Source organism: Dendrobates tinctorius, unplaced genomic scaffold (genome assembly GCF_039654945.1).
Source record: "Dendrobates tinctorius isolate UK_male_01 unplaced genomic scaffold, ASM3965494v1 ptg000250l, whole genome shotgun sequence".
Taxonomy (NCBI): Eukaryota; Metazoa; Chordata; class Amphibia; order Anura; family Dendrobatidae; genus Dendrobates; species Dendrobates tinctorius.
This window is the reverse complement of record NW_027361917.1, coordinates 7,240,638-7,253,604: the sequence shown is the minus strand read 5'-3', so window position 1 is coordinate 7,253,604 and position 12,967 is coordinate 7,240,638. Positions and strand designations below refer to the sequence as shown.

General features: G+C 48.8%; 1 protein-coding gene across 1 annotated transcript in view; it reads left to right on the top strand.

The window, feature by feature from the left end:
* Nucleotides 1–2,986: 2,986 nt before the first annotated feature.
* MGME1 (mitochondrial genome maintenance exonuclease 1) overlaps nucleotides 2,987–12,967 on the top strand; it is a 32,919-nt gene continuing 22,938 nt past the window's right edge. The window contains exons 1-3 of the mRNA XM_073557451.1: nucleotides 2,987–3,123; nucleotides 5,102–5,680; nucleotides 5,805–6,027. Coding sequence (XP_073413552.1) covers nucleotides 5,137–5,680; nucleotides 5,805–6,027 — 767 coding nt within the window. The 5' untranslated portion in view covers nucleotides 2,987–3,123; nucleotides 5,102–5,136. The remainder of the gene's footprint in view (nucleotides 3,124–5,101; nucleotides 5,681–5,804; nucleotides 6,028–12,967) is intronic.

Sequence of the window (12,967 nt, the reverse complement as noted above, 5' to 3'; positions counted from 1 at the left end):
TGCTCTGACCCTAGACCTTAGTTCTCTTCTTCTCACGTTCCGTACAAATCTTTCTTCCTTATGGAGAATCAGGCTTTCTATATCTCTTTCCAGTGCCAGCAGCTCCAGGTCACAGGAGACTGCTGTAGCACCTCCTTCCATCCATCCCACTCAGGGGATCTTCTGCTCACTTGTGCAACTAAGCTCCACCCACCTCCCAGCACTCTTCGTGTTCCAAGCAGGGAGCCACCAAAGGTGCTTTGCTACACTGTGTTCCAAATTATTATGCCAAAATTATTTCCTCATATTTTCTCTAAATTACCTATATGAAATGCAGTCATTGTTATTTTCGAGTCATCTAATATTCTAGTATAATTGCAATGTTTTTGAACAAACTGCCTATGAAAACAGTATATTTTTTAAAATAATAAACACTCAAAATGCATGTTCCAAATTATTATGCACAGCAGAGTTTTCAACCTTATTTTTATTTTGAACAAAAAAATGGTCAGTTGTGAAATTATAAGCATTTTCAGCTTATTACAAAATGAAATCAGTTTTCAAGTCAAAACTTTATTCTAGGTAATGTTACATTTGCACATAGGACCCCTTGTTCGAAAGAAGCTTCTGAACTCTCTCGTCCATTGAATTTGTCAGTTTTTGGATGGTTTGTGCTTCACTTGTTTTGCATGTGGACAGAATACCCTCCCAGAGCTGTTGCTTAGATGTGAACTGCCTCCCGCCATCATAGACACTCCTTTTGATGATGCTCCAGAGGTTCTCAATGGGGTTGAGGTCAGGGGAAGATGGTGGCCACACCATAAGTTTGTCCTCCCATAGCAGCCAGAGATGCAGATGTGTTATTTGCAGCATGAGACGGTGCATTATCATGCATGAAAATGATCTTGCTGCGGAAAGCACTGTTCTTCCTCTTGAACTATGGCAGGAAGTGCTGTTTTAGAAACTCCACATAGATTATGGAGTTGATCTTTACCCCTTCAGGGATCCTAAAGGGGCCGACAATCTCTCTCCCCATGATTCCAGCCCAAAACATTACTCCACCTCCTCCTTGTTGGCGCCTTAGCCGTGTTTTCATGGGGTGTCCATCAACCAGCCATCCTCCACTCCATCCATCTGGACCATTGAGCGTTGCACGGCACTCATCAGTGAACAAAACAGTTTGGAAGTCAGTCTTCATGTATCGTTTGGCCCACTGGAGCCGTTTCTGCTTGTGTGCAGTGGATAGAGGTGACCGACAGGATGGCTTACGCACAGCTGCAAACCTCAGAAGGACCCTGCATCTTGTTGTTTGGGGGACGTTGGAGGCACCAGCAGCTTCAAAAAATTGTCTGCTGTTATGACAAGGCATTTTTGCAGCTGCTCTTTTAACCTGACACAATTGCCTGTTGGAAAGAGTCCTCAATTTTGCCTTTTCAGCACGCACACGTGTGTGCTGGGAATCGGCTACATACTTCTTGATTGTGTGATGATCACGTTGAAGTGTCTTGGCAATTTTGATTGTAGTCATGCCTTGACCTAAATACTCCACAATTTGTTGCTTCTCAGCAGCCGACACATCTTTTCTTTCCCATTTTGGCAAAAAATGTAGGCTGCTTAATAATGTGGAACAGCCTTACGTAGTCTTGCCTTTATTTGGACACACCTGCCAAACTAACTTGCACAGGTATCTGCAATTGCTTTCAGTAATATAAAGAGCCCTGACACACATCACCATCAATGAGTTTAAATGACAAACAAAAAAATTCTAACCCTATCACTCCTAAACTCTTTTTGCATAATAATTTGAAACACAGTGTTTATGTTGTGTGGAATGCAGGTGTTGGTGTGGTCAGGTGTCTCCACCTTACCTGAATGGTGGGGCAGCACACCTCAGGAGGTGCAGTACCTTTGTGGTGACTGAACCCTCAGGGGCGCCACACTCCCGTCTCACAGTCTGCCCCGGGCCCCCGAATCGCCGCTCAAAAAAAAAAAAAAAAGTTCTTCTTACCTGGCCGCGCTCCAGAGGCGAGGCTCCGTCCTTACACGCAGCTGAAGTGCGCACTTGCCGGCGACTGACAGTGACGTCAGACGCTGGCGATGTGCGTGCTGTGGCTGACGTCAGCTGCCAGCCTCCGATTGGCTGGCGGCTGTTAACTATTGATGTGCGGGCCCACATGTCAATAGCGTTTAGCTGCCGCAGTGCTAAGGGCCTGGTTTACCTGCTGGTAGGGGCCCGGTGAGCAGAGGTGACCGGGCCCGATGCAGGCCCCCTCTGCCCACCGGGCCCCATACGCCAGTCGGGGCAGTAATGCCCTGATGGTGGCCCTGTCTACAGATATTTCATGTTCATTCCCCACCTACAGAGCACAGGGAATATAATAAACCCGTTTAAATGGGATATGTGTTGATTTCTTGTCTATATATATTTCATCTTCCTTTCATATCCAAGATGCATAAGAAATCTATAATCCCTCGCTGTGTCTTTAGACCTATGTTACTGTTCATTCTTTTTCTTCATTCCTTCTAAAACGTCCCTGAAAAAATGCAGCCAGTTAGCCGAGTGACATGCTGCATTTTTTTCTTTAAATCTCACACGTTACTAGTACTGTAAAATGCAATAAAAGTTGCAAAAATGCTTTGAGACTGCCGCTAAGTGCCCCAGGCGGCAGTGACCCCCATTCAAGGGCACTGGGCCAGAACTTTGGGTCACAGGCCCTGCCCCAGAGCTTCACCCCTAGCTACCCCACTCTCATTCTTATGAAGGTTTGCACTCGGTAACTACCCCTGTTGACCCCAGGGACCTTGTGGAGTGTGAACACAACGAAGACGACTAAAATAAAAATAACAAATGCACACAGGTAGTTTCATAGCCTGCACTGCGCCCTTCTCACGACACAGCACCGCCGCACTACCGACTGACAAGCGCCACGAGGCGCCACTGCCTGCACCCAACTACACCGCGCTCACACACAGCCCCACCCCCTCAGGAGCAATGCATTATGGGCAATGTAGTTTCTCACTGTACGCGAGCGCCACTCTTTGGACTCTTAAAACTACACTTCCCAAAATGCAGTGGTCCGTCCGCAGAGTAATGGCCGATAGCTAGGAATATGCTTAGCTGGTGTTTGCTGCTCTACAAGGCGGGTAAGGGCTCTGCGCGCTATTGTATGGGGATCCTCCATGATCTGAGAGAGCAGAGTGGGGCCAATAACTGGGGACCATTTCTGCATAAGGCTATGTGCACACGTTGCGGATTCCGCGGCGGGGTTTTCCGTAAAGTGACCTGCGGTTTTGCCCTGTGATTTCACACCTCTACTATGGTAAAGGTGTGAAACCGCTGCGGAATCCGCACAAACATTTGACATGCTGCGCTCTGTAAACCGCGCTGGAAAATCCGCACCGTCAGCACAGCGTTTTTGAAACCCCATAAGGTTTCATTGTACTGTACATGGTCAGCGGAACTGCAGCGATTACGCACGGCCTAAGGCTATGTGCACACGTTGCGGATTCTGCAGCGGATCTGCAGTGTTTTTGGCCCTGCTGGTCCGCTGCGTTGTACGGTACCATTGTTTTCAATGGTAAAATGAAAAACGCTGTGCACATGCTGCGGATTTTTCCGCGTGGATTTGCTGCGGGTTCAAATCCGCAGCATGTAAATTTGTGCAGAATCTGCAGCGGTTTTACACCTGCTCCATTGTAGAGGTGTGAAACCGCAGGGCTAATCCGCAGGTAAATTCTCAGGTCAAAATACCTGCGGATTAGCCTGCGGTTTCACACCTCTACAATGGAACAGCGGAATCCGCACAAAGAATTGACATGCTGCGGATTTGAACGCGCGGAAAAATCTGCACCGTCTGCACTGCGGTTTTCTTTGATTTTAATGATACTGCACAACGCAGCAGAAACTGCTGTGGATCCGCAGCAGAATCCGTAGCATGTGCACACACCCTAAGAGAGCGCTGCTCTGGAGGATCATCATATAAGGTGTAGTGCAGTCCTGGAAACAGCTGTGGTGTCAGTGTGGAGGGCTCTGTCCGTGCTCCACTGTCAGGAATGGGAAGGCCTGGTATGTAAGGAGTTATGGACTTATCCTGCAAGTGGTCCAAAAAAAGTCCACATGTACAATAGGGAGATGGGATACGAAGTTGTGACAAGGAGGCAGGACGCGGGTCTGCGACAGGGAGACGGGATGCGGGGCTGCGACGGGGATGCGGGGCGGAGGCGGGGCTGTGACAGGGAGGTGGGGCTGAGACAGGGAGGCGGAATGCGGGGCTGCGACAGGGAGGCGGGACACGGTGTTGCGTCAGGGAGGCATGAGGCGGGACGCGGTGTTGCAACAGGGAGGCATGAAGCGCGTCTGATGGAGACAGGGCTGCGACAGGGAGGTGTGACACTGCATATGTGAAAAATGGACGTCTGAACGAGGCTTTAATCAGGTTTCGTCCCTGGGACTTGAAGAGTATTGTAGCCATTTTTGTTCCAGCTATCCGGTGGTTTTAGGAACTCTGTGGATGCTATAGATGCATAAAATATGCTGCGCTAGGGATGCACATACAGTGCTGTGCAAATTATTTGGGACAAAGCATTTTTTTTTTTTTTAAGTAAAATTGTAAGTTGGTTACCAGTCAGTGATTCAAACCAGTTTTATCTGCTTTGAACAGGTACTCACACCACAGGCACTCACACCACAGGCACTCACACCTGTTCAAAGCAGTTAAAACTGGTTTGAATCACTGACTGGTAACCAACTTACAATTTTACTTAAAAAAATTCTTTGTCCCAATTAATTTGCACAGCACTGTACACTGTAATGCATCTAAGATTCTGCTTTTCTGTACAGATAAGTCCGTACCAAGAAAATTGGACTTTGTGACTGCTGCAGTGGTGAGGCATTGTTCATCGATGGGCTGCAGCGGTCACATGATATCCCCACCATTGAATACGGTTTGGAGAATATAGTCATAGATCCAACTTAAAAACCTCTGGATGGACTATTGCCACTTATCTATGACACATCTCACGTTCCAGATTGGGAGCCTCTTTATTTGAATCAGGATTCCTGATTTTATTTTGGACGGTGTTTTCGTACTCCTTTTCTAACTTTTTGTTGCTTTTTCTACAGCTAATTATGCCTCTTTCTTCTTCACACGTTGATTGATGTTCATCATGAAGGCTGTTCAGCTATTAGGCAGAAACTGCAGAAGACTAGTAAATGTCTTGCCCCAACAACTCTACTTGCCCGTCTTCTTGTCCACATCCTGTAGTTTCCTTAGCAGGAAGAAAAAGGTAAATGGTTATGAAGATGTCAACCAGCAAAAATATGCAGATTTGGTGCGGACAGTAACCACCTCCAAGACCAGTTCTCGGACCCCAGAGAGGATATTTGAAGAAGACAGTTTCTTGTACGGTAAAGTGTGTAAGACAAAGGATCTATCCCAAGCGTCTGAACTAAAGGTCCTTCAGAATCATGTTCCATTGGCCAATCCCAATAAAGTGCTCTCGTCTGTGGTGAACACAGATCCCAACATCCCAGTGAAATTCGGCCTCCCAGGCAAGAGTCAAATAACCAATGGTAGACTACCAAGTGTCACCCGAATCCTTCAGCAGACCATGCCCATGGAGCAGGCATTTTATTTGGAAAGGTGGAAACAAAGGATGATCATGGAGCTGGGAGAGGAAGGCTTCATAGAGTACACAGCAGGTACACCTACATATAGTGGATTATTTTGGGTAATGACACTCCAAAACTAAATGAAACTCAAAAGTTTTGGAGCTGGCATGTATATACTGTATGTATCTTAATTATCTATTTAACTCTTTCCAAGCCGTGTTCTCACAGGGAAAGCTCTTCCATGCTCAGATAGAGGATCTGCTATTGTCCGAGGAACAGTACACCCAGAAAGCGGAGGATACAGACACCCTGGTGGGATATATGAACAGCGTGGAGCACGTGCTGTCTGAAGTTGGAGGAGTGAGGACTCTGGAAAGCGCCGTCGTTCATTCGGTGCTGCAGTACTCGGGCTTTGTAGACTGTGTGGCTAAATATCGGTGAGACATCCGTTCCATCGTATATGTAGATAAGAGGATAACTGGTTATTTCTCCATGTACAATATGCTGAATGATCATCTAAGGGACCACGTATGACTGTTCATCAAAAGAAATTTGGTTTTTATGCGTCAGATATGGCACAGGGTCATGGAAGCCATGACACCAAAAACAGAGCCTTACATGTATGTTATTGCACATGGTTTTCTAGGGTCTGATATACAATATATTAGACATTTCGGCTTTGTCAATAAATTTTAGCAAGGCTGTGCCCTTAATTAAAGTTATTAAAAAAAAAAAAAAAAAAATGAATTTTTCTCTTGAGAACAAGATTGGGCATGATGAAACCCATCTGCTCAGTTCTCCTCTCCCTACGCATTCTATCCGTGGGGGAGAGCCCAGAGGCCTTAACAACATAGGCTGTTGTCCAGTCATACCAAAACCAGCAGGTCAGGACTAATGTGTGTATAGACACCTTATGCCGGGGTCACACTAACCGACGCAAAATACGGTCCGTAGTTTACAGGCGCAATACGGATGAATGACCCCTAAATAGTGCTCCGTATGTCATCCGTAAGCAAGGTGTGGTCGCGTATTTTGCGCATGTCAGCATCCGTATGTAATCCGTATGCCATCCGCATGGCGAGATTTTCTCGCCGCCTTGCAAAATGGACATATAATGGAGCCCTATGACAGGGTTTCTAACAGAAACAAAATAATAGATATAGACACATAGAATGCATATATATACACACATACACACACACACACACGTCATTGAGACAAATATATATATATATATATATATATACACACACACCGTATATACTCGAATATAAGCCGAGATTTTCAGCCCGTTTTTTTGGGGCTGAAAGTCCCCCTCTCGGCTTATATTCGAGTCATATACACCGGGGGGTCAGAGGGGGAGGGGGGGGGGCGGGGGTGTCAGGTCATACTTACCCGTCCTGACGCTGTCTCTTGAGCCCCCAGCTTCTCCCCGTGCTCTCTCTTCCTGCCTTCAGCGGTCACGTGGTGCCGCTCATTAAAACTCATGAATATGCGCATATTAATGAGCGGTATCACAAGACCGCTGAATGCAGGAAGAGAGAGCGCGGAGAAGCTGGGGACTCAAGCGACAGCGTCAGGACGGGTAAGTATAGCGATACTCACCTGTCCTGCGTCCATGGCTGCTTGCTGCTGTCTGTCATCGGTCAGTGACTTCAGACAGCAGAGGGCGCGGTGACGTGATTAGTGCACGCCGCGCCCCCTGCAGTCTGAACGTCACTGACCGATGACGTGGCAGATAGCGGGGAGCAGCCATGGACGCAGGACAGGTGAGAATCTGACACCCAGCGACGGAGAGGTGAGTATGTAATTTTTTTATTTTTACATGCAGCAGCGGCAGCACATGGGGGAATAATCTTAAGGAGCTTCTAATGGGAGCAGCATATGGGGGAACAATATGGAGCTTCTAATGGGGGTAGTATATGGGGGAACAATATGGAGCTTCTAATGGGGGCAGCATATGGGGGAATAATCTATGGAGCTTCTTATGGGGGCAGCATATGGGGAATAATCTATGGAGCATTTCCCACCCTAGGCTTATACTCGAGTCAATAAGTTTTCCCATTTTTTTGTGGCAAAATTAGGGGGGACGGCTTATACTCGGGTCGGCTTATACTCGAGTATATACGGTATATATTTAATATATTTATTTATATTTCCCAGAGTTCTTCATAGCAGAATAGCCGCTAATTAAATTGCAGGCTTCTATCAAATCATTCCCCAACCCGACATGAAATGACACATGGTTTACATTCAGAAAAGCATTTCATGTTGTTTTATATGTCCCTGACTAATAATTAGATGAGGGTTTGAGTGCAAAATTTGGGAATTGTAGTTAAAGGGGTTAATTCGTTGTTAAAAAATGCATGGGCTTCCCATTGCCCTATATTGGTGGCGAGTGGGTTAATCTAACAAAGGGTTAATGTCACCATTCGATTGTAAGGTGACATTAACCCTTTGTTAGATTAACCCATTCGCCACCACTACAGGGCAATGGGAAGCCCACACATTTTTTAACGACGAATTAACCCCTTTAAATAACATCTACAACTCCCAAATTTTGCACACAAACCCTCATCTAATTATTAGTTAGGGACATATTAAAAAACATGAAATGAAATGCTTTACTGAATGTAAACCATGTGTCATTTCATGTCGGGTTGGGGAATGATTTGATAGAAGCCTGCAATTTAATTAGCGGCTATTCTGCTATGAAGAACTCTGGGAAATATATATATATATATATATAGTTTGTCACAATGACATGTATGTGTGTATATATATATATATATATATATATATATATATTCTATGTGTCTATATCTATTCTTTCGTTTCTTTATTAAACCTGTCAGTGTGAGTTTACTGTATAGCGCACTGAATTGCCGGCTTTTCTAAAAGACACCGGGTGCGTATTTCTCGCAAGTCACATGTGTGGTCCGTGTGTAATCCGTATTTTTTGCGCACCCATAGACTTGCATTGGCGCATTACGGGCGTAGTACGCTGACAATGCTGCGATTGGCACGGACCGTAGAATACGCCCGAGAAATATACAGCTGTTGGGAGCTGCCCCATAGAGAATCATTGGTCCGTGTGTAATGCGTGCTTTTAGCGCCTCTCACTCGTCCGTATTCCTCGCCAGTGTGACCCCGGCCTTAGGGTGTGTGCACACGAACAGGATTGGCTCAGTATTTGCTCAGGATTTGACGCAGGTGAAATCTGCCCCAAATCTGCATCTGAGGTCATTGGCGGGTCACCTGCGTTTTTATATGCGTTTTCTCCACATGCATTTTTGATGCGTTTTTTTGTCACTTGAAATAAAGTTAATTGAAAGTTGGCTTCTGGGAAGGAAAAAAAATGATTTCCTGTTTGCAGATATATTTAGTACACATGCGTACTAAGCTGCGTTCCCACACTTAAAACACATGTGACTAGAAAGATAATGCGGATTTACCGCATCTAACGAAAGTGTATAGGTAATTTACGCAGCGGAGACTGAGTGTCTCCGCTCCATAAATTGACATGCTGTGGTCTAGAAAGACACCCCACATGTCCGTCTCTGCAGGGAAGCCACGGGCGTCTCAGGATGCATAGTGGAGATGGGATTTCATGAAATCCCATCCACTATGATCTGGCCGCTGCGGGTTTGACGCTGCAGATGTATGCAGCATCCAACCCGCAACATTTACTGACCATGGGAACATACCCTTAAGGGGGTGTTTAAATTTTTGTTTTCTCGTTCGCCTTATTGGGGGACACAGAGACCTTGGGTGTATGCTGCTGCCACTAGGAGGCTGACACTATGCACAAAAAAAGATAACTCCTCCTCCGCAGTGTACACCCCACCGACCGGCAGAGAATTCTTCAGTTTAGCTTAGTGTCAGTAGGAGGTGGACACGGGTCTTTCATTAGACCCATATCTACCTCGTCGTGCGTCGTTCCTTTTCAGGTTCTACGGAGGGATACAGAGTGAAAAGTCACATCTGTACTCCCACATGGAGTCTGCGAGTACAGCGTGTACTGCCACCACGTATCCTTGCAGTTCTCCGCGGCAGGACCAGCCAGACGGACGCCGACACCAAGACGTGCCAGCGACTCCAGGGGTCCTTGTCGCCAGTCTCCCTCCCACTCGCCTACCAGAGCCTGTCGGTTGGATGAGACGCAGGAGTTCTTCAGTCCCAGGTAACGGATCGGGGATGGGTGAGTATGGATTTTTTATTTTTATTTTCCTGGCTGCCCATTCCCGACGGACAAGGGGTGCGCCTCTTCAGTGGCACAGGGAGCGTGCGCTGCGGTCGCTCGCAGTCGCCCTACGCCCATAGGCACACCATGCTCCATATTGCTGGCCCCCGCATTCCCCCCTTCCCTCCCCCCTTTCTGGGGACAGGGAGTACAGGGCCTCTTCCTTCTTCCCTTGGACGCGGCTTCCGGCGGCGTCCTTTTTCCGACCTCCGCGCCGACCCCCTGCTGACAGGCGGCTGCCGCAACTAATTTAGGCCCCGGCTTCAGTTCGGGCCTACCGCTGCGTCGCGGCCACGCCCCCCGCCCCTTTCTTCTAAGCGGGCTTCTCTCCCGCTCTTCCCAGGCCCTCCCACCGCCTGTCCTTCACCTGCCCAGCCTGCTATTGGCTAGAGGGCGGTGAATTTTAACCCTACGAGGTGCTCCGCCCTCCCTCCTCTCCTAAGGCGCGCTTTTTCTCAGGACGGCGCCATTTTCCCAGCCTGTTAGCCGGGCACCAGCTCCTCACTGGACAGCATCTTTTCCAGCTGGTTTTTTCGTTCAGGAGGTCTATCGGCCGGATTTCACTCTGACCTGCATCCACTGACAGGTCGCAGAGCATCGCTTCTGGGGACACCGGACCGTGAGTAGCTCTGCACTGCAGACTGACCCTTCTCCGCCCTCTGTCCCCCAACCTTCCGGCATTACCTCAGCTTTTCACTATGTCTAAGTCTGATCGTACCCGCTCTACCGCTCCCCCCTCCACTTTAGTCAAGTACTTTGCATGTTCTTCGTGCAATCGCAAATTTCCCTCAGGCCAGTCCACTCCCCTCTGCCTGGATTGTAGCAATCCAATTCAGCCTGACGCCGTCCAGGAGCCATCTGCGGCCCCAGGTGAGAGTAAGCCCCCCATGCCTGGCTGGGCCTCCTCGCTATCTCAATCAGTGGCAGACCTCACCAGGGTGTCTCAGTCCCTGGTGGCCGTTCTTGATAAGTTGCCCCTGGACTCTTCAGCAGGGCCAAGCAGGTCCCAAATTGTTCCATCTGAATCAGCCAGCGGTAGTCGCAAAAGACCCAGGCAAGATTCCCAGCCGGAATCCTCTCCTAGTCCCATCTCACCGCATAGCCCTTCTCACCAGTCTCCCTCTCGGGCCTCCTCTCCCGAGTCAGGGGAAGCGCTTTCGGACAGGTCATCTGAGGGGATTTTAGAGCTGGATTCAGACCAGGATGCAAGCATGAAGGTCACAGTGCAGGACCTCATTGCTGCGATCCATCATACCTTCGATATTGCTGACTCCCCTGCGAAATCCTCAGATCAGGAGGTTTCGTTCAGACGGGCAGAAACTCCCTCCAGGGTTTTTCCTTTCCATTCCCAGTTTGGGAAAATTTTTACCAAGGAAAGAGAGGATCCGACCAGACGCTTTCAAAGAGGAAAACGTCTCGGCGTACTCTACCCATTTGCTAAGGAGCTCACGGACAACTGGTCGGCCTCTCCCTCGGTCGATCCGCCCGTGTCCAGGCTATCCAATAACACGGTTCTCCCGCTTTCAGGCGTGGCGTCCCTAAAGGATTCTAATGACAGGATTATAGAATCCCTGGCGAAGTCTGCCTTTGAAGCGGCTTCAGCGGCGGTGTGTCCAATTTTTGCTTCATCCTGGACAGCAAAGACCATAGCCACGTGGGCAGACGACCTTCGGCAGGGCATCTTAGATAAGGCGCAACCGGAGCATTTGGCCAATCTCGCCAATCAGATCTCCCATGCTGGGGACTATCTTCTCTCCGCTTCCTTGGATGCTGCATCCTGTGCAGTTCAGGCGTCAAGCAACGTTATTGCAATTCGACGCACACTTTGGCTAAAGGCATGGCAAGCGGACTTGTCTTCTAAAAAGTCCCTCACTAACCTGCCTTTTCAGGGGGTGCGCCTCTTTGGGTCCCAATTGGACCAGATTATTAAGGACGCCACCGGAGGCACGAGTTCTCTCCTCCCTCAGTCCAAGCCTCGCAGACCCCCACTAAGGCGTCAGTTTCGACCCTTTCGGACTTTCCGCCGTTTCAATACGGCGGACAACTCCTCCAGCCAACAGAGGCCGCAGGCTCGCCAGGAGAGAAGGAAAGTTTCCTTCAGACCCACTCCTTCCTGGCGACCCCACTCCTCCCAGGGCAGACCGTCCAGATCTAGATCTGGACGGTCTACTTCAACATGACTATCATCGGGCACGCGAAGGGTCTTTCCAATTGGGAGGTCGACTTCTTTCCTTCAGGGACGTTTGGCTGGCCGCCGTGGAGGACGCCTGGGTCAGGGAGGTCGTATCCTCAGGATACAAGATAGAGTTCGTCTCTCTCCCACGGGATCGTTTCTTCGAATCCCGGCCTCCAAAGGATCCAGCCTTGATCCCGGGGTTCTCTACAGCTATCGCCGCTCTCCTCAGTTCCGGGGTGATTGTGCCCGTTCCCGAATCGGAGCGCTTCACGGGGTTCTACTCGAACCTGTTTGTAGTGCCGAAAAAAGACGGCGCGGTTCGACCCATCTTGGATCTCAAGCTGCTCAACAAGAGGGTCAGTCTTCGCCACTTCCGCATGGAGTCGCTTCGCTCGGTCATCGCCTCCATGGAGGAGCAGGAATTCATGTGCTCAATAGACATCCAAGATGCCTATTTACATGTTCCAATCTTCTCCGGACATCAGAAGTTCCTGCGCTTTGCGATTCGACAGCACCACTACCAGTTTGTCGCACTGCCCTTCGGTCTTGCCACCGCTCCCAGAGTCTTCACGAAGATCATGGCTGCGTTGATGGCTTTGTTGAGAGTCAGAGGCCTCGTTCTTTTCCCGTACCTAGACGATATTCTGATCAAGGCTCCCTCATTCCAACAGGCTCACCAAAGTTTGTCAATCGTCCTGGACACTCTTTCCAATTTCGGGTGGATCGTCAACAGGAAAAAGTCCTGTCTGGTTCCTACACAACGCCTGGTCTTTCTAGGTCTTCTGTTCGACACTCGTCGGTCAAGGGTCTTTCTCCCACAAGAAAAGATTCTCTCTCTGCAGCAGGAAGTACGATCGCTGCAGACCTCGCGATTCCCATCCCTCCGTACAGCCATGAGGGTCCTGGGAAAGATGGTCGCGGCGATAGAGGCAGTTCCCTTTGCCCAATTTCACGCCAG